The sequence below is a fragment of the Bos javanicus genome, chromosome 5, assembly GCF_032452875.1.
Source record: "Bos javanicus breed banteng chromosome 5, ARS-OSU_banteng_1.0, whole genome shotgun sequence".
In the NCBI taxonomy this organism is placed as follows: domain Eukaryota; kingdom Metazoa; phylum Chordata; class Mammalia; order Artiodactyla; family Bovidae; genus Bos; species Bos javanicus.
This window is the reverse complement of record NC_083872.1, coordinates 85,667,690-85,689,668: the sequence shown is the minus strand read 5'-3', so window position 1 is coordinate 85,689,668 and position 21,979 is coordinate 85,667,690. Positions and strand designations below refer to the sequence as shown.

General features: G+C 39.7%; 1 protein-coding gene across 7 annotated transcripts in view; it reads right to left on the bottom strand.

The window, feature by feature from the left end:
* The window catches only part of BCAT1 (branched chain amino acid transaminase 1), a 124,223-nt gene that overhangs the window by 14,335 nt on the left and 87,909 nt on the right, over positions 1-21,979 (bottom strand). For all 7 annotated transcript variants that reach the window (XM_061417618.1, XM_061417616.1, XM_061417615.1 and 4 more), the window contains exons 7-10: positions 17,491-17,633; positions 11,556-11,641; positions 6,850-6,990; positions 4,407-4,481 (exon numbers count right to left, since the gene is read on the bottom strand). In XM_061417618.1, the coding sequence (XP_061273602.1) occupies positions 4,407-4,481; positions 6,850-6,990; positions 11,556-11,641; positions 17,491-17,633 (445 nt within the window). The remainder of the gene's footprint in view (positions 1-4,406; positions 4,482-6,849; positions 6,991-11,555; positions 11,642-17,490; positions 17,634-21,979) is intronic.

The window sequence follows — 21,979 nt, the reverse complement described above, 5'->3', positions numbered from 1 at the left end:
TATTCCCAGGCATCTGAAACAGTCTCTGGCATACAGTGTGTGCTCAATATAACTGTTGAATGAATCAATCAAAACCATTCACTCCTATCACCTACATTCCTGCGTTCTGTAATCTTACTTCTAAATATGCTCTTTCTCACAGGGAACTCTCCTCAATTTTATGTGGCAGCCTGAAAGGGACTGCATTTGGGGGAAAATGGATACAAGTATGCTTGTGTCTCTCTGCAATCTACCTGAAACTATCACAACATTGATAACTGTCTATACCCCAACATAAAGACTTCACATATATACACTACCAAGTGTTAGACAGACAACTAGTGGGAAGTTGTTGTATAACACAGGGAGCCTTCCAGTGAATATTCAGGGTTTCCTTTAGGATTGACTGATGTGGAAGCTGAAGCTCCAATAATCTGGCCACCTGATGAGAAGAGCCAACTCATTGGAAAAGACCCTGATGCTGGGAAAGACTGAGGGCAAGAGGAGAGGATGACACAGGATGAGATGGTTGGATGGCATCACCAACTCAATGGACATGAGTCTGAGTAAATGCCAGGAGATAATGAAGGACAGGGAAGCCTGGTGTGCTGCAGCTCATGGGGTTGCAAAGAGTTGGACACAACTTAGTGACTGAACAACAACAGGGCGTCCAGCCTAGTGCTCTGTGGTGACTTAGAGGGCTGGGGTTGGAGGGAGGAACAAGAGTGAGGGGATACATACACACACACACACCCTTATGGCTGATTTGCATTATTGTATGGCAGAAACCAACACAACTTCGTAAAGCAATTATCCTCCAATAAATAAATAAAAATGGTCTTTCTGAGACCTTTTGCAATGGTTTCCCATCTGTCCCAAAGTTACCTCTGGACTTCTTTCATTCATACTTTAGGATTAAGGTAATGGCACCCCACTCCAGTACTCTTGCCTGGAAAATCCCATGGACGGAGGAGCCTGGTAGGCTGCAGTCCATGGGGTTGCTAAGAGTCGGACATGACTGAGCGACTTCACTTTCACTTTTCACTTTCGTGCATTGGAGAAGGAAATGGCAACCCACTCTGGTGTTCTTGCCTGGAGAATCCCAGGGGCGGGAGAGCCCGGTGGGCTGACATCTATGGGGTCACACAGAGTCAGACACGACTGAAGTGTCTTAGCAGTAGCAGTAGCAGTAGCAGGGTTTTGGGGCATATATGTAGTCACCATCTCAAAGCGGATGATACTCATTTCTGCTTTGCCTTCCAAAGTTTCATGATTATGCTGGCTGAACAACTCTACTTAGCTTTTTCTCCTGATTCTATTTAATAGAATTTAGTTTTCCCTCTGTCATCTTCACGACCCAGATAATCACGATGGTGTGATCACTCACCTAGAGCCAGACATCCTGGAATGTGAAGTCAACGGGACCTTAGGAAGCATCACTACGAACAAAGCTAGTGGAAATGATGGAATTCCAGTTGAGCTATTTCAAATCCTAAAAGATGATGCTGTGAAAGTCTGCACTCAATATGACAGCAAATTTGGAAAACTCAGCAGTGGCCATGGGACTGGAAAAGGTCAGTTTTCATTCCAATCCCTAAGAAAGGCAATGCCAAAGAATGCTCAAACTACCTCACAATTGCACTCATCTCACACGCTAGTAAATTAATGCTCAAAATTCTCCAAGCCAGGCTTCAGCAATACGTGAACCGTGAACTTTCAGATGTTCAAGCTGGTTTTAGAAAAGGCAGAGGAACCAGAGATCAAATTGCCAACATCCACTGGATCATCAAAAAAGCAAGAGAGTTCCAGAAAGACATCTATTTCTGCTTTATTGACTATGCCAAAGCCTTTGACTGTGTGGATTACAATAAACTGTGGAAAATTCTGAAAGAGATGGGCATACCAGACCACCTGATCTGCCTCTTGAGAAACCTGTATGAAGGTCAGGAAGCAAGAGTTAGAACTGGACATGGAACAACAGACTGGTTCCAAATAGGAAAAGGAGTACATCAAGGCTGCATATTGTCACCGTGCTTATTTAACTTATATGCAGAGTACATCATGAGAAACGCGGGGCTGGAGGAAGCACAAGCTGGAATCAAGACTGCCGGGAGACATATCAATTACCTCAGATATGCAGATGACACCACCCTTATGGCAGAAAGGGAAAAAGAACTAAAGACCCTCTTGATGAAAGTGAAAGAAGAGAGTGAAAAAGTTGGCTTAAAGCTCAACTTTCAGAAAACTAAGATCATGGCTGCCAGACCCATCACTTCATGGCAAATAGATGGGGAAACAGTGGAAACAGTGGCTGACTTTATTTGGGGGGCTCTAAAATCACTGCAGATGGTGACTGCAGCCATGAAATTAAAAGACGATCACTCCTTGGAAGGAAAGTTATGACCAACCTAGACAGCATAGTAAAAAGCAGAGACATTACTTTGCCAACAAAGGTCCATCTAGTCAAGGCTATGGTTATTCCAGTAGTCATGTACGGATGTGAGAGTTGGACTATAAAGCAAGCTGAGCGCCAAAGAATTGATGCTTTTGAACTGTGGTGTTGGAGAAGACTCTTGAGAGTCCCCTGGACTGCAAGGAGATCCAACCAGTCCATCCTAAAGGAGATCAGTCCTGGGTGTTCACTGGAAGGACTGATGTTGAAGCTGAAACTCCAATACTTTGGCCACCTGATGTGAAGAGCTGACTCATTTGAAAAGACCCTGATGCTGGGAAACACTGAAGGCAGGAGGAGAAGTGGGTGACAAAGGATGAGATGGTTGGATGGCATCACTGACTCAATGGACATGAGTCTGGGTAAACTCTGGGAGTTGGTGATGGACAGGGAGGCCTGGCGTGCTGCAGTCCATGGGATTGCAAGAGTTGGATACGACTGAGTGACTGAACTGAAAAAATTATTCTTTATTAACATGTTGGAGTTCAATTAAACTTTATATCAGTTCAGTTATATATATATATATATATATAAAGCAGAATCAATTTGCTGTACACCTGAAAGCTCATAAATCAACCATACATCAATTAAAAAAAAAAAAAAGACTCACTAGAAGAGAAATACCTGAACCATCCATGCAGAAAAGTTTTATTAAATTTCTTCAAATTACTTTTGATTGTTTCTATGTACAAAAGTAGAAAACAACTCTGAGTTTTAAGTCCTCTAATATTAAGATATTCCTTTAAGGTTACAGAAAATTCCTATAGAAAACTTCTATTGAAGAGTAGAATTAACACAACTTGTAGATTCAAAACCCACAATTTTTCTTTTATTGTTATAAATTTTGCATAAAAGTTGCTAGGTCATCAAAAAATAACATATTTTATCTAAAGTCTTCAATTGCTCTGTAGGGACCTGCTGCTTTTCCTACCCATTTTAAATATTTGCTTAGTTTTTAAGACCACACACCACTTGATGTCACCCATCAATTAAACTTCATTTTACATTTCAATATGAATCTCGGCTGCCTTTTCACCAACTGGCAATGATGGTATCTAGGCTCACCAAATTTTGGAAAAATATCTTTTACAGGCGAGCCAGGTTTACTGAGTATATTATCTGCCTACCTAGAAAGATGCTTAACTGCCTGATATTACTGTAGATTGTTGCTCAGAAAAAAATTGACAAAACAAAGTTAGCAGTACTAAAAAACAGGTGTACATGCTCTTTGACCCAATAATTACAATTTCAGGAATTTATCCTAAAGCAAAAAACTAAAAATACACTGTTCATAACAATGAAAGAATTTCCAACAACATAAATGTTCAACAAGAAGATTTCTTTAAAAATTATTATTTATCAACATAGTAGAGTTCAATTAAACTTTATACATGAAATTTTAAAATTTACTGATATAAAAAAGCAAACGATTTATTAATTAAAAAAGCAGGTTAACAAAATTATATGTGATCCCATTGTTAGAAAAACATCTATCTAAAAATATATAAATGCTTACAAAATATTAAAAATCAAGATATCAAAAATTAATGGTGCTTTATCTGTGATGGAATCACAGGTAATATTATTTTTTCTGTGCTTTCTTCTACTTTAAAGCTTTTTTTCTTTTATAAAAGTATGTTACACTTTTCAATGAGATTTTTAAATGTTATCAAAATTTACTGAATATATTTATTTTTTAGTGCTAAGTAATTGAGTCTCTGACTCTCTGACTGTGTATGTATGTATTTGTATCTTTTCCCGCTTCTTTCCTTCCTTCCTTTTTTTAAAAAAAATATGCATCTTTTTTTCTCATTTTCTGCTTTGCTCATGCCCATCCACACTATCAGCAACATCTTCCTTAAATTTAGTTTGTTGATCTCAAATGGCAGCACTTACTCTCTTCTCTCCACAGAGGTAAGATTTGGTTCTAGGCTTTGCATGAAATAAATAACATCTTAAAAATAGATGCTCTTACCTGAATATCAGTCAGTTTTTCTAAGATGCGGCTCGCAAGCTTAGGACCATTCTCCATAGTTGGAATGTGTATAGTCTATAAAATAAAACCAGACATGAACTAATTTGAGGATATTCACGTACACAGTGACAACAAGTAAGAAACTAAGCGATTTTACCGAAATAGGGAATGGCACAATGATAACCTTGTTACGTATGCTAACTTCTATGCCAAAGATTCTTTCTTATTCTTAATTTGAATAAACGCAATCTAGTCAATGCTAGGTTGTTCATTTCCCACCAGTTGATTTCAGGGTACAACTGGTTTATATGCCAACCTCCAGGCTGATTTGAAGAATGAACGAGAAGCCAGAGGTACCTAGAACTGTGGCTAAACTTAAACCCTACTTCCTCCAGCATCCTGAGAATCTACAAAGATGAAATATTAGCCTCCACATCTACCCTTTTGGCAGGGAATGAGAGCTCAAAAGGTATTCTGCCATGAATTAAAGCAAGCCATTTCAGGGACATAAGTTGTTGTTGTTTTCTGGCCTTGTTGTACGGCATGCGGGGATTGAACCTGTGCCCCCTGCAGTGGAAGCATGGAGTCTTAACCACCAGACCACCAGGGAAGTCCCTCAGGAATATAAATGCAAACGAGTCTATGTCTTCACAAAAGGGGTTGCTAAATCTGTCTGTTCTAAGCCAAGCTTCCAAGGCCCACGAATTCCACAAAGTTGCACATATGGTTAAAGTCAGGACAAAGAGATTTTATGACCCTAATCTGTATTTCGAGCCATGCCTATTCATGCCTTGCTGGCTTGAGGCTTTTGATAGTTTGATTTTAGTAGACAGTCTATACTCCTACTTTTCTTATTATACACTTTAGGATAATAGGATAATTAGATATGCCTTTTGGCTCTGAATGCTCCCCTAAAACAAGGCCACAAACTTTATAAACTTACTTCTAGAGATGAAGTAACAATGGACTTTAAAAATCTGACTCAGGGACATCCCTGATGGTCCAGTGACCAAGAATCCACCTTGCAGTGCAGGGGAAGTGTGTTCGATCCCCGGTCAGGGGACCAAGACCTCACATGCTGTGGAGTAACTAAGCCTGTGAGCCACAACTACTGAGCCCATGAGCCACAACTAGAGAGACTCTGTATGCTGCAGGAAAGATCCTGCATGATGCAGCGAAGACCCGATACAGCCAAATAAATAAATAAATATTAAAAGAAACATGTGCTTTAAAAAAAAAAACTGACCTAATGACAACTTTAGTTCATTTAACTGTAGACCAATAATATATTATCTAGTTATTACCACAGTAAAATGTGAAACAGTAGCTTTATAATCAGTACAAGTATCCATATACAATAGAATAATCTTTTTCCCTTGAAATCATCTATCTGTTCATGCAATTATGTCAAGTTTTTGAAAATCCCAAGCAATGAAGCAACCACCATTTAAATCAGCAGAAAAAAAAAATCAGTTCACCCAGTTGAGGAAACATAATTATAATGTTGAATTTAAAAACCAACAGAATTTGCATTTACTATTATGAATAATTTAAGCCAATTATATTATAAAAATAATGCCCCTATGCCTCTGAATTATGAAGTTAGATGAGGACAGGGCTATGTTGTTATAAAGAAGAAAGCAAGAAACAACAAGAAGGACAAAAAAACACTGACAAGAAATGGAAGTACAGCATATATAAACAAGATTAATTTAATAGGAGAAAATGTCTTCCTTATTTGGAAGCTTCTTGAAGTAAATGCATCATGTTTGCCAAATGAAAATTTTTTATGAAGTGGTTTAATTAATGATGATGATGAAGATGAAAAAACTCAATCATCATTCCAATGAGTTTTCCTTAACAATTTGCTTCCTCCTATAGTAGTTAGGAAGTGCTTTTGGAAACCACAGACTGAAACATAACTACTTCCAAGTCCTCCTTTATGGCTTCCCTGGTGACCCAGTGGTAAAGAATCAACCTGCTAATGCAGGAGACTCAGGTTGATACCTAGTCTGGGAAGATCCCCTGGAGAAGGATATGGCAACCCACTCCAGTATTCTTGCCTGGAGAACTCCATGGACAGAGGAGCCTGGCAGGCTACAGCCCATGGGGTCGCAGTTCAGACACAACTTAGCGACTGAACAACAAGAAGACCTTCCTTAGAGAGATGCTAGATAAGTGTAAGCCTACTGGCACACTTAAGGCAGGTATGATAACCAAGGATGAAACTGTTGGCGCTTTCAGGAAACCACTGGAAAGATGAATAAGTCATTTGCTAACACAGGTTCATAAAGACAACTGCCGCAATTAACAGAATATCAAGTTATTTGAAAAATGCTTTGCATCCTGAGGTCAACTAGCATTTTGTCCATATATATATCCAAAGAGTTAAATTATAGGCAAATGTTTGAAAATGACAGGACGTGAAGAGACAATGTCTTACCTCATCCTTGTACAGTATAGTCGAAACAGGGCAAACAACACAGGCGGTGCCTGAACCAAACATCTCCCTCACCCGGTTCTCCTCCACAGCGGTGGTCAAGTCATCCATGGTGAGGTATCTCTCTGATACCTTAAATTCACCCTGTTTGGAACAGAAATAAAAACAAATATAATTCAAGAGGGAGGGGACATATGTATACCTAGGGCTGATCCATGTCATTTTGCAGAAAAAAACAACAAAATTCTGTAAAGCAATTATCCTTCAATTAAAAAATAGAGCTGTATTAAGTGACTGACCATGCACTATATTTGTATATATTTTATATGTTCATATTGGATTGCGCCTTTGTATGATAAAAGTTCAGATGACATTTCGTTTTTTACACGAGATTTCTTTTTTATGTGATGCCAAAGATGTTTGAAAATGCTCTTAAAATATCTTCCTTTTGGGAAGTTTATTTGAGAAAATATAATAAAAGTAAAAAATAGATTATATATATACATATATATTTAAGGAACAGACAAGCAAAAAATGCCCTGAGGTACAGACCTTTCTACTTTACCTTCTGACTGAACTGAAACAATGTCATAATCATGTTTAGAAAGAAAAGCTGGAAAGAGTGACATCATCTTTTCGGAAACACACCAAGATGCTAAGCAACCTACTCCAAGGTCACAGCATCTCTAAATGAGATGATCAGAATATAAAATATAAGATTAGCATGATAGAGTACACAGTATATTTTAATACTTGCTTTCTTTTCTGCCTTTTGTTTGTTATCATGGCCAAAGTTTCACAAGCTGATGCACTCGAATGTTACTTAATGTGTGTTCCAAACCCTTTTTATCATAAGACAAAGTACATTATTATCTAATATTAATAATTATAGCCACTATTTATTGAGCATCAGTTACACAGCGCATTCTCTAATTTTTAAGATGGGTCAGTTCAGTTCAGTCGCTCAGTCGTATCCAACTCTTTGCGACCCCATGAACCGCAGCACGCCATGCCTCCCTGTCCATCAAACTCTGAGAGTCCACCCAAACCCATGTTCATCGAGTCGATGATGCTATCCAACCATCTCATCCTCTGTCGTCCCCTTCTCCTCCTGCCCTCAATCTTTTCCAGCATCGGGGTCTTTTCCAATGAGTCAGCTCTTCGCATCAGGTGGCCAAAGTATTGGAGTTTCAGCTTCAACATCAGTCCTTCCAATGAACACCTAGGACTGATCTCCTTTAGGATGGACTGGTTGGATCTCCTTGCAGTTTAAGGGACTCTCAAGAGTCTTCTCCAACACCACAGTTCAAAAGCATCAATTCTTTTGTGTTCAGCTTTCTTTATAGTCCAACTCTCACATCCATACATGAACACTGCAAACATCATAGCCTTGACTAGATGGACCTTAGTCGACAAAGTAATGTCTCTGCTTTTTAATATGCTGTCTAGGTTGGTCATAACTTTCCTTCCAAGGAGTAAGCGTCTTTTAATTTCATGGCTGCAATCACCATCTGCAGTGATTTTGGAGCCCTCCAAAAATAAAATCTGACACTGTTTCCACTGTTTCCCCATCCATCTGCCATGAAGTGATGGGACCAGATGCCATGATCTTAGTTTTCTGAATGTTGAGCTTTAAGCCAACTTTTTCACTCTCCTCTTTCACTTTCATCAAGAGGCTCTTTAGTTCTTCTTCCCTTTCTGCCGTAAGGGTGGTGTCATCTGCATATCTGAGGTAATTGATATGTCTCCCGGCAGTCTTGATTCCAGCTTGTGCTTCCTCCAGCCCCGCGTTTCTCATGATGTACTCTGCATATAAGTTAAATAAGCATGGTGACAATATACAGCCTTGATGTACTCCTTTTCCTATTTGGAACCAGTCTGTTGTTCCATGTCCAGTTCTAACTCTTGCTTCCTGACCTGCATACAGGTTTCTCAAGAAGCAGGTCAGGTGGTCTGGTATGTCCATCTCTTTCAGAATTTTCCACAGTTTATTGTGATCCACACAGTCAAAGGCTTTGGCATAGTCAATAAGGCAGAAATAGATGTTTTTCTGGAACTCTCTTGCTTTTTCAGTGTTCCAGTGGATGTTGGCAATTTGATCTCTGGTTCCTCTGCCTTTTCTAAAACCAGCTTGAACATCTGGAAGTTCACGGTTCATGTATTGCTGAAGCTTGGCTTGGAGAATCTTGAGCATTACTCTACTAGCGTGTGAGATGAGTGCAATTGTGAGGTAGTTTGAGCATTCTTTGGCATTGCCTTTTGTAGGGATAGGAATGAAAACTGATCTTTTCCAGTCCCGTGGCCACTGCTGAGTTTTCCATATTTGCTGGCATATTGAGTGCAGCACTTTCACAGCATCATCTTTCAGGATTTGAAATAGCTCAACTGGAATTCCATCACCTCCACTAGCTTTGTTCGTAGTGATGTTTCCTAAGGCCCACTTGACTTCACATTCCAGGATGTCTGGCTCTAGGTAAGTGATCACACCATTGTAATTAGGTCATGAAGATCTTTTTTGTACAGTTCTTCTGTGTATTCTTGCCAACTCTTCTTAATATCTTCTGCTTCTTTTAGGTCCCTACCATTTCTGTCCTTTATTGAGCCCATCTTTGCATGAAATTGTTCCCTTGGTATCTCTAATTTTCCTGAAGAGATCTCTAGTCTTTCCCATTCTGTTGTTTTCATTCTTTGCATTGATAGCTTAAGGTGGGCATTATCACCCTATTTTACAGATGAGAAAATTAAGGTTCAAGGATGTTCAGTGATACCCCTGAAGCCTCACAGCCAGGAAATGGCAGAAACTGGATGTGAACTCAGGTCTGATCTGACCGACTCCAAATCCTCTTTCTACTGTGTCTTTTATGGAGTAGAAACAGGGGCTGAGTTTAAATATCTGAAATATTTCATTATTTTAAAACATACATAGGTAGCATATTTGAGAAATTACACTGTGTATTTTTTCCCCTAATTTCACTGATTCAATTGACTTTACAACAGTAATCCTCTTCTTTCTCTCTGATGCCATTTCAGGTTGAGTTTCATCACAGAATTATTGGTACACCCTCTCATCAACTTCCACTGAATTATTTGAACATCTGCTCAAGGATAGGAAGTGGGGGAAAAAAAAAAACCCTGATGCTTTTAAGCTGTGTTTAAACTATCTGTTTCATACTCATTCTTTAATCTGTTTAATTCTCATTCTTTGTTAATAGTTAAAGCTCAAAAAAAAAAAAAAAAAAAGCTGGTCAAGAGGCTATATGAATTAAGGGCAGCAAAGAATGGGTACTTTAAGTAAGAAGAGAGCATTTTTTTTAATGTACAAGTCCACAACAGATACAAATGGAAATCACCGCCCTTGGCAAGATTCAAACCATTAGAAGACTGCTTCGTGCTGTAAGTATATTTGGAAAGATAAAAAAAAATATGCCTGCAATAGAAATGTGGCTTTTTGTAAGTTTCAATTTATCTCAGTCTGCAACTGCAATTAAGTCGTACAAAGGTAAGTAAATAAATAAATAAGTAAACTCCAGAAAATCAGCCAAGTTAAAGCTGAGTTTTATGTTCTGGAAAAGAAAAAAAAATAATCTCCTGTAAATAAACAGAATTGTTTTTCCTCTCCTCAGCCTCCTTTATCTTTGGACAATTTTCCCCTGTCTGGCAAATACTGGTAACCCCCCACATGCCTCTTGGCGTGTATGTCTCACAGTTTTAAAAATAAATTATAGCTAAGAAGTCAAGAAAAAACTTCCTCCATAATAACCTATTTTTCATGCTAGCAAATCATTAGTGTGGGAAAGCATTTCCACTTGCAACTTGTCATCAAACCTTCTGTACTTGGTTGATTTTTCTCTTTAATGAAACAAAAATTACTGAGCTTGGAAAATACATCTTTCCAATTGCAAACATATTTAGGACAGGGCAAGCTGTTTGAAATTATACCAACAGTCTGTAAATGTCATGCCCAATGTGCCAGCCAGCATGTGGCAGTTGGGTCTTGTCTACTTCAGGGTTTTGTAGAATTATTTATAGCACATTTTCTCTACTTCCAAAGCCTTTTCCAAAGAAACTGTACTCTCCTAGACATGTGTATTTCTAAACATTTGTCCTATTAACACTGTTTGACCACAGTATGTTCAAAGCCTTTTCTTGTCCCCTGGAGACCATTTTAACACATGGGTCAAAAGTCCCATCCAAGAATCTTTGCCAGCTTAACCAACTCATTCAATATTCATCTTGAATATGCGAAGTCATTTCCAATACCGAATGGTTTAACAGACTTGCCTGTGTCATGTGAATCAGAAAGGCTACTGAAAACAACTTTATATTTTCTTGAGTGTTTAGATTTTAAAAGGCTGGCAAAAAGGAAGTACACGGAGGATAAACCAGGTGAATTAATAGGAGACACCTGGCATAAAGCTTGAGTCTAGTACTAGAATACTTCTTCACTAGGACAACTTGTTAAACTGGTTTCTGCCTGCCCTTCCCTATAAACAGTACTTATTTGATAGTCTTGCCAAGACAGTCCTTCTAGAAGAGTTCTTTTCACTCAAGTTATGATTTAAAGATAAGATAACATTGGTTGGAACTACAGGAGATCATTTCAACACTAAGCTGGACTTATTCTGATTCCTTTTTATTTCATGCTTTTATAAAAGGGGTTCATGAAAAAGAAATAAAAAATAAAAGGGGTTCATGCCAAAGGTACTCACCCACTTGTGTGCCAAGTCCAGGATGCTCTGCCTCGTCACTCCTGGAAGAATGATGCCATCTAGCGGAGGAGTTGCCAGTTCTTCTTCTATCAATTAGAAATTGGAATAGTTTCAAACTTTATTAGATGCTTTCCTAAACAACAATCACTTCTTGTTATTTTTAAAAACACTTCCTGTTATTTTTCTGGTAACAAACATGAAAAGGGGGCCACTGTTCTGTACTGTCAAATTTTCCAAATCAACTCACACTTCAGGTAGATCCTTATATTTTCTTTAAAAGAAAAAAAAATGCAGAAAAAAAAACAAGAAAGAAAATCAGTCATCCTTCTGCTGTTTAGTCACAAAGCTGTGCCGGACTCTCTGCAGCACCATGAACTATAGCCCACCAGGCTCCTCCAGGTCCATGGGATTTTTCAGGCAAGAATACTGGAGTGGGTTGCCATTTCCTTCTCCAAAGGATCTTCCTGCCCAGGGGCTGCACCTGCATCTCCTACATTGGCAAATGGATTCTTTATCACTAAGCCACCAGGGAAGCCCCATCAGTCATTCTACCCCCTTCAATTTATCCTTAACCAGTGAAAAATGAGATGGTTTCCCACTAACAAACAATAAGAGTTATGAAATACTCCAAAGAGCAACATTCCAAAAGTCAAAAAACATTCCAACTGAAGAACAATCCAAAAGTCAAAAAACATTGCAAAGACAAAAAGATTAAAGCTGGTTGTGATTAGGAAAATGTAGGTAGACTCTTATCCAGAAACACTGGGCATTACCAAACCTTCTAAGAGTACTGTGGGGTAACCCTGTCCCAAGAGGTATGCATGCCCACTCAGGCTGTCCCTGCTCTCACACTGGCCTTGACAACTCTATCCAGAGTGGCATTCGGCCATGGAGGAGCATCCACATCAGGTATGGAGATGTTGACCTCAGCCTCTGAAATGTGAATGTAATGCATGCAGGGTGGGCTCAGGCGTGTATATGCCTAACAAAGAAAACATAAAGAAGAAAAAAAGAAATCCAAACAATAAAATAACACTCCATGGGTGACCCACAGGGCCAAAGCCAAGACACTGGTCTAGTAGGAGAATGACTGCAGACACTCCCAACCGCAGTGCAAGTGGGCATGATGACCTGTCTACAAGACTCAGTGTGGGGCTTCCCTGGGGGCCTAGCAGTTGAGAATTTGCCTGCCCATGCAGGGAACATAGGTTCAATCCCTGGTCGGGGAAGATCCCACAAGCCATGGGACAATTAAACTAAGCCAATGTGCCTTAACTACTGTCTGAGTGCCACAGCTACTGCAGTTCATGCGCCTGGAGCCTGTGCTCCACAATAAGAGAGGCCATCCCCCTGAGAAGCCTGTGCACTGAACAAATAACCCCCGCTCACAGCAACAAAGACCCAGTACACCCAGAAATAAATAAATCTTACAAAAAAAAAAAGAGTGTGGCACACCAGCCAACAGCCTCCTTCCAGAAGGATGCCTCTGGTACTCAACATTCCCCTTCCTCCTCACCTCTGGCACCCAGGAAGCTGAATCTAGTGAGAAATTCGAGCCTTAAACAATCACTTTATATAGATGTGGAACCTTACAATAGATGTGTTCCTTGTCATGTGTCTGCAGAGGACTTCACAAGGGATGCTGTAAAGGACCACTGGGTAGCAAAAGTTGGGTAGAAGTCAGTCTTTGAACTCCAGAGCTGCTTGATGCAGCCTGAAAGGACTTCAGAGATCACCTAGTGCAGTCCTGTTTTCCAGAAGGAGAAACTGAGGCTGAAGAAACATGTGACTTCCCAAGGTTGGTGACACTGGGGAACACTGTCAGCGCTCAAGTCTCTCAACACTGTGGCCACCATCCTTTCTTTTTGCAGACTGTGCTCTGGACTCATCCACTCCACTGTGGCCACATGAGATGTCCCCAACAACAACACAGCTCTCTGGAATGCCAAGACTTTATGTTTACTCCTGTGTCCCCAAAACTCAATAAGATGCCTGGCCTGGAGTGATATGTAATACATGTTTTTGAGTTTAAAAAAAAAATCCTCTTTGTTAGGGTATAGCAGTATGATTTCTTTGAATTTTGAGTCAAAAAATCATCTGCTGAAAACCACTGTTTCAAAAGAAGAAAATTTGTTTTTGGCAATGTTTTGGGGGCTACTTTGATCTCAAGATAAACACGTGTTTTGCAATAGCAAGCAAGCTGGATATATGGATGTATGGATCTACATGTGTATGCACACATACACCCCACACATATAAACAAACAATTCTAGTGTCCCCAAACCGGACCTCTCCTAAAGCTTGCTGGGCTCTAAGACCATGTGCTAAGTCATTCAGTCATGTCCAACTCTTTGTGACTTCATGGACTGTAGCCCACCAGGCTCCTTTGTCCATGGGATCCTCCAGGCAAAAATACTGAAATGGGTTGCCATGCCCTTCTCCTAAGACTGCATAGAGTTCAATGAAAACAGTGGCCCTGCGTGGGCAAATGCAGTTTTGTGAAACATATGTAACACCCAAATCTGTAACCACTAGCCTGAGGTCAAGGAACAGAACATCTGCTTCTCTGGTTGCCAGACAGAGATGATGACATGACAACATTTGGGTGAGAAATATTCATTTTCCTCTGCAACCACAAACAAGCTTACAAGAGCCAGAATGAGCTCCAGATTGCTCAACAGGAGGAAAACAGAGCCTACGAACGCAGCTTGTTTTTGACAGAGAAATCATTTGGGGGAGATGAAGAGTTTAGAAGCAATGACAGCAGGATTCATCTGACTTCCCAAATTCAAGCACTAATGGGAACCAGGAATGTGGGTTTGTGTTAACGACCCAAACACCAACAGAACAATCATTCATTCATTCAACAATATATACTGAGCATCTATCAGTATCAGTCAGCATCAGTGCCGCTGGCCATTCTAAGTATGAGGGATACAGCAGGGAACAAAATCGATGTAACTCCTTGCTCACTTTCTAATGGGCAGAGGCAAACAATTATATTAAATAGCATGTTAAGCAATGGAAGGGGAAAAAAAGAAGGTGATAGGGAGTGTTGGGGAGAGAGTTTAAGATCTGTATTAAGGTATCCAAGAAAAGGCTTACTGAGAATGGGGTGTGTGGCAAAGACTTGAAGGAGGTGAGTGAGCAGCCACCCAGCAAGAGTACTCTGAGCAGAGCTGGTGTAAATGCATCCCAAACTCCCTGTGAAATCCAACCACGATGATCCCATCTTACTTTCATAGTAGTTCCAGTGTCTAGTATTAGATAATACTGCTTTCTCAACAGTGAACAGTGTGTATGTCATATGACTCATCAATGAAATAATACAGAATTGGGGGCCATGTGATCTTACAATCAGGGCTGCGGTGATGGAATCAAAACCTACATGAAGAGACACTCAAAAAGGACCTACTGTATAGCACAGGGAACTCTACTCAGTGTTGTGATAACCTATAAGGGAAAAGAATTTTAAAAAGAATATAAACATACACACACACACACACACACACACACTGAATCACTTTGATATACACCTGAAACTAACCCAACCTTGTAAATCAACTACAGTTTAAAAACAAAACCAAAAAACCCATGAGTTCCAAGCCAAGCGTCACAAGATAGGGCACAGCACTGTGGCAGCTACCTTGGCCCAGAGGAATGGTGAGCGGGTGCTCATGGAAAGAACTCTGCTTGTAACTCTTATTGCAAAGCTTTTTGGGGAAAAAAACTCAATATTTTGCTAATTTTCAACGCATTATTCTTTGTCTTTTCCTAAAGCCACACAGTATAAATCAAAGTTACTAGAGTTGCTGCAATGTCTGTTTCCTTTTTAAGCCCAAAGATTGTTCCTGACATTTCCCTCACTACTCTCAGAATACTGTTCAAACATTTGTTCCATTTCCTTTCTCCTTACTTTAAATTTTATCTGATCTGTCAGTGAACACCCTCAAATTGAAGGACCATCTTCACATTAAAACTATACTTATCTCAGGCAACCATAACCTGAATAGGAACTCTCAAGGTCTTGTATATTTTATAAGAGCCAGAAGACAAATTCATTCAATTCTCTTCTGACCTTTAAAAGCCATGGAAATGGTTCATGATTATTGTTTGCACAACGGGTCATTTTCCACCAGGACAGTTTCTGGTGTTTCTGGTTAAATCGTGTAGCTCTGATTCAGACTGTGCTTAAATCCTGACATCTCCCGTCCATAAATAAGGATGGTACCACTTCTGTATGAGGTCACTGGTTTTGTTTGGGGTTGCGTGGGTTTTCTTGGCGATGGGGATGGCAGTGGGTAGATGGAAAGAATGAACTGAATCAATTTATTATCTCCTATGTACAGAGTTCAACAGTGGCTGTCAACTTTCAGGCACAGCTTTTGATATATGTCATATGTAATAACTCCAATTTAGAAATCACAAATATTCCAGTACAAATTGTGTTTTCAAGAGTGTCAACTACAAACAGCCAGGTATGGAAGGACAAACATAATCTATATCTGGCTTTTCATATGCCAAGGGTTACCAAGGATCAACCCCAGAACATGGTGTACTCACCACACCTGTTTATTCTCACTGTGACTGGAATATAAGGCTCATCTTGTAATTCTCTGAAAGCAGTGCTCAAATTAGCTCTGAAGTCAGCCACATCTGAATCACCATTTCCCTCTATTTGTAGCCAAATAACAAAAGAGCAAGAGGCTACTATATCTGCTTTAAAATTAAAATTTCATTTAAAATCTGAATTAAAACCAATCCCAAGATTTCAGCAGTATTAGGGTGGTCAAAAAATTGTTTGAACTCAACTCAATCTTCGGAAACTTATCATTTTACATTTGGGCTTTCCCTGGTGGCTCAGACTGTAAAGAATCTGTCTGCAATGCAGGAGACTCAGGTTCGATCTCTGGTTTAGGAAAATCCCCTGGAGAAGGGAATGGCTACCCACTCCAGTATTCTTGCCTGGAGAATCCCATAGACAGAGGAGCCACATTTGGAAATTTATCATTTTACATTTCTAGTCTGTAGTTTCTGCCAACTAATTTAAAAGAAAAGAACTGCAAAGAAGGAAAGTGAGCATTCAGGATATTAAAGGTAATAAAGAAATACTGATTTTTGTAATAGACATATATTAATGGTCTTAAATGAACCACAATCTACATACAATCCCCAAATTAAGACCAATTTGCCCTAAAAACGGTGTCCTTTATTCAAATAGAGCTCCAGTGTAAACCTGGAAGGCTTCTAATGTATTATCAAAATACGTAGAAAGGGCAATGATTGTTACATGAATTACAACAAGAGCATGCACTAAATTTCGTATCAGTAGAAAGAGTAGACTATGTTTATCACTACAGTGTCTTATACATAGTATATGGTAAATGACCACAGGCTTCCCCAGTGGCTCAGACGTGAAGAATCCACCTGCTATGGAGGAGGGGTGGGTTCAATCCCTGGGTTGGGAAGAGTCCCTGGAGGAGAACATGGTAACCTACTCCAGTATTCTTGCCTGGGAAATGCCACGGGCAGAGAAGCCTAGCGGGCTACAATCCATGCGGTCATAAAGAGTCAGACATGGCTGAAGCAACTGAGCATGCATGCATACATGGTAAATGATCACTGAAATAATCAGATCAGAAAAATGATAAGATAATAAAAGGATAAGGAAGCACATTTTCAAACAGTGGAGATTTAAATTCCTTAAATTGACAACTCAAAAGTAAGTACATCTAAAGCCAAAAAACAAAGCCAAAAATCTTTGTAAATACTGTAAACTTAAACTCATGTATACTTGGACAGCAAAAGCACAGAAAATCTTAAGATCTTGGAAGTGTGCTACTTGTTCTCTTGTTTTAAGGTTTTAGTTATTTTCTCTCCAATCCCACTGAAAATGATTGAAAAATAGCAGAGAGCTGAAATCTGGGTGGATTACCTCCATCTTCATTTATCCAATAAAGAAAAAGATTCATAGTTCCAACTTCAGTTATTTGATTATCTTCTCCATAGAGCCACAGAACCTGCTGACATGCATTTTCCACGGCTTCACATTGGGCAAAAAGAGATGAGCCATAATTCCTTTTAAGAAAGAGGAAACACATGATTATGACTATACTTCAGCCCCTACCTCCCAGCAAGTCTTTAATTCAAGCATGGATGTAGTCAATGTACTAGGTTCTTAATTATATATCCTCTCCAGTTAACTGCATAATATTAGAGGAAACACATTAGAGAATCTACATGGTCTAACTGCATTCATTTGGGAGAGAGAGATCAAAGAAAAATTGTGCAATTCTAACTTGAAAAAAGAGAACACAGGTGAAGAGCCAAGTCAACAACACTTAAAAGTTACTATTTTTTTCACATGCCAATCAATTTTACGTGAATTACTTCATTTTGGAGGCGTGCTACTTTTTCCCTTTGTTCTAAGGTTCTAGTTCTTTTTACTGGAGAAGACCGTGATGCTGGGAAAGATTGAAGGCAAAAGGAGAAGAGGGCAGCAAAGGATGAGCTGGTTAGATAGCATCACTGACTCAGTGGACATGAATCTGAGCAAATTCTCGGAGATAGTGAAGGACACAGAAGTCCAGTGTGTTGCAGTCTATGGGGGTCGCAAAGAGTCAGACATGACTTAGTGACTGAATAAGAATATTTCATTTAAACCCCACAAAACACTATTGAGTTAGCCACGATCATTAGTCCCATGGTTCAGATGAGAAACTGAGGCTTAGAGAAGTAACTTATATCAAGTTATATCTATTAATTAGCAGAGCACCAACTCCATGCTCTAACTGGTACCTTTCAATATAATCAAGAAATACCTATTGCTCAATGTCTAAATTCCCTAAAAGTGAGACAAGAGGCCAAAAATCCTTATTTTAACCAAAAAATATTCCAAAAGCCTGTTTTTCTCAATCAATACTATTCACTTTGGATTATTCAAAGGAACATGGCATATCTTCCTGGAATGACAATGTAGTTTCTAATAGTAATTTATTTACTCATTCATTCATTCGTTACCTGACTCCTAGAAGTTTAAGTAAACTCGGTAGGGGAGCACTTTCCTCTGTGAGTCCGAGTGTAAGGTACAATTGACATTTAACACACACAGACACACACACACACACACAGCTTGTGGAGAATAAATTTAAACTCAAGAGACAAGAAATTTAGATATATTGGAATTGACTCTTTTTAAAGAAGATATATTTTGACAAATGGTCTATCATTTGGAAGGAGAAATGACTTCTAAATTAAACAGGAATATTAATGCTTTTTATACCTTAAAATTTTATTTGGCGTTCTTGTCTGGAGAATCCCAGGGATGGGGGAGCCTGGTGGGCTGCCGTCTACGGGGTCGCACAGAGTCAGACACAACTGAAGCGACTTAGCAGCAGCAGCAGCAGCAGTTTCATTCATAATGATGCCTAGCTCTCACTATCCTCATTAATGAGTTCTCCAATTATATGTTGCCTTAGGAGAAAAGGATTGGGGCTTCCCTGGTGGCTCAGAAGGTAAAGCGTCTGCCTGCAATGCAGGAGACCTGGGTTTGATCCCTGGGTCAGGAAGATCCCCTGGAGAAGGAAATGGCAATCCACTCCAGTACTCTTGCCTGGAAAATCCCATGGACAGAGAAGCCTGGTAGGCTATAGTCCATGGGATCACAAAGACTCAGACACAACTGAGCGGCTTCACTTTCACTTTAGGAGAAAAGGAAGTAATATTTTAAATTTATCCTTTATTAAATGAGAAAAGTATGCAGTAGAATACAAAATATGAATCAATGCTTTAGATAAAACATGAGAGTCCTCAAATATATGTGATGCTTGTTTGCCTTTCTATGCTCCTGGCTGTATAATTCACTTTCCTTGGCTTTTAGAAGATATCAGCAAACAAGCTTGAAAGCACTCCTCTATGACAGTCAGGACTAGGAAAAAACCCTAGACCCATCCTTGGACTATGAAGCCCCAAGAAGTACACAGAAACAATCAAACATACTACCAAAAAATTAATGTTATTATTACTTTCCACAGAATACCCACCTAGGCCTTTTAAATGATCTCTTTTATATCTGGGCAAGATTAAATTTTTAGTTATTTCCTAAGTCAAAGTGTAACTTAAACACAGAAGCCATATATCCCAGTGGCTACATGCCATTCTCATCTGCACAGCTTCTCTTCTCTTCCCACTATGCTCTCTTGGGCCCTTCCTATGCAGCCAAGTCATTCTGCTTGGGTTGACAATCATAGCATCCTGCCCCTACCACAAATGAAGAAAAGGGTGGGCAAGTAACTAAGTTGCTCATAAGTTCTTCTTTGAGTTTACTCACTCATTCATTTCAATGTACAAAACCCTTTGAAAGATGTATTTTCTCCCTTTGAGAATGGTGGCAGCTCGTCTGCTATGATGCTGGGTCTCTTGTATCCATGATCACCAGCCTTCAAAGCAGAAGACATCTGAATTAGGAGAGCCTTAGGCTAACGCATAGCCAGAAGCTTTGACAAGAGATGGGGGAAGGATGGAAAGAGAGGGAAAAGGAGAGAAGAGAGAGACTGGGGTGGATGTAGCATGAGCAGCACATATGCAAGGGCAAAGCAATCTAGTGACAATGATTAGAGCTCTTATTGATCCACAGCTACCATGAGCCAACATGAGCCACAGCTAACATGAGCCAGTCAATCCCTTCTCTACTCAAGATGGATTGAGCTAGTTTTCTGACCTGTAACTCAAAGACTAGTGACTAGTAACTGAAGTATTCTAGAAAGCTATGGTATTGAAATAGACATCATACAATCTGGGGAATGATGAGATTTATTTACACCAAGGTATTCAGATTCCTTTAAAAGACCCTCAACATGTATACTTCAAAACACAGGCAATGAAATGTAAATTACTAGTCAGTCTGGAGATGACATAATTCTAATATTCAGGAGGCTTTCATTTTTAATGACCATAAAACATCAGACCACCCATATTCAGAACTAATAGCAAATACACAGTTCAGTTCAGTTCAATTGCTCAGTCGTGTCCGACTCTTTGCGACCCCATGAATTGCAGCACCCCAGGCCTCCCTGTCCATCACCAACTCCCGGAGTTCACTCAGACTCACGTCGAGTCGGTGATGCCATCCAGCCATCTCATCCTCTGTCTGACCTGGTAACTGGGTTCAATTATGAATACTTTTTAAGGAGTATAGACCAGCCTGCAGGGAGAGCTTGGTAGACAGAGCATGGGTTTGGAGCCAATAGGCCCAGATGCAGCTCTTTAATGCCTACTTATTTAGTTGCTAAGTTACATGCGACTCTTCTGTGACCCCATGGACTGTAGTCCGCCTGCCTCCTCTGTCCATGGGACTTCTCACGCAAGAATACTGGAGCGGGAATCTCCTCCAGGGGATCTTCCTGACCCAGGGATTGAACCTGCACCTCCCTCACTGACAAGTGGATTCTTTACCACTGAGCCCAGGGAAGTCCATTTATAGGTGTGTTTTTCCCCAAATACAAATGTGTATCAAAATTCTCTCTCAGGTGTAAACTGTATCATTAATGTCCACTGGGTTATTGATACTTTGGTAATATACTTGGGCTTCCTTCCACATGCTGCCAATATTAAGAAGGAAAACACATGTCCTTGGAAGAAAGAGGAAAATGAAAAAGTGGGAAAACTGTCTACATATAATTTTAATGTAGAATCTGGGAGACTAGGAATATTAAATACATCCCTCCAAACGAGTAAATCCTATTGTGTGCAATCTAACTGATTACTCCTAGGAGAGAGCCCAGGAGATAAAACCAGAAAGAAAGAGAGCCTCATAATATAAACATCGTCTGTTGAGAGAGTACCACCTACCAGGCAGGGCCCTAGGTTCTGAACCCCATTATTTCAACAAATTGTCTTAACACAACCATAGATGTTATTATACTTTTGAAGATTTGTAGGGAGAAAGGACTTAATTGCATAAGATCATGCAGATATGTGCACGATTCGTGGGTATCTCTAAGTCCACGCTGGAAACCGCTAGGTTCTAACTCCATACTTGTTGAGAGCTCCCTAAGTGCCAGCCAGGATCCTAGGCACTTCACATTATCCTCCTCCATCCTCACAGGTAAAGTGGGCATTATTACCCTCATTTTATCAATGAGGAAACTAAGGCTTACAATTTAATCTAAGTTTAAAAGTTCTAAGATTAAAAAATTTAATCCTAGAATTTTAAAAATATATATATTCTCTCTGTTCCTCAGATTCACTTATACAGAAAGCAAAAAATTCTTGAGCTTGTGAAAGTCAATAGATATTTAATAATTACCAATTGACTACAGAGGTACTAAAAAAAAGATTAGAAGGTAACTATTGAATGGAGGAGGGCATGGCAACCCGCTCCAGCATTCTTGCCTGGAGAATCCCCATGGACAGAGGAGCCTGGA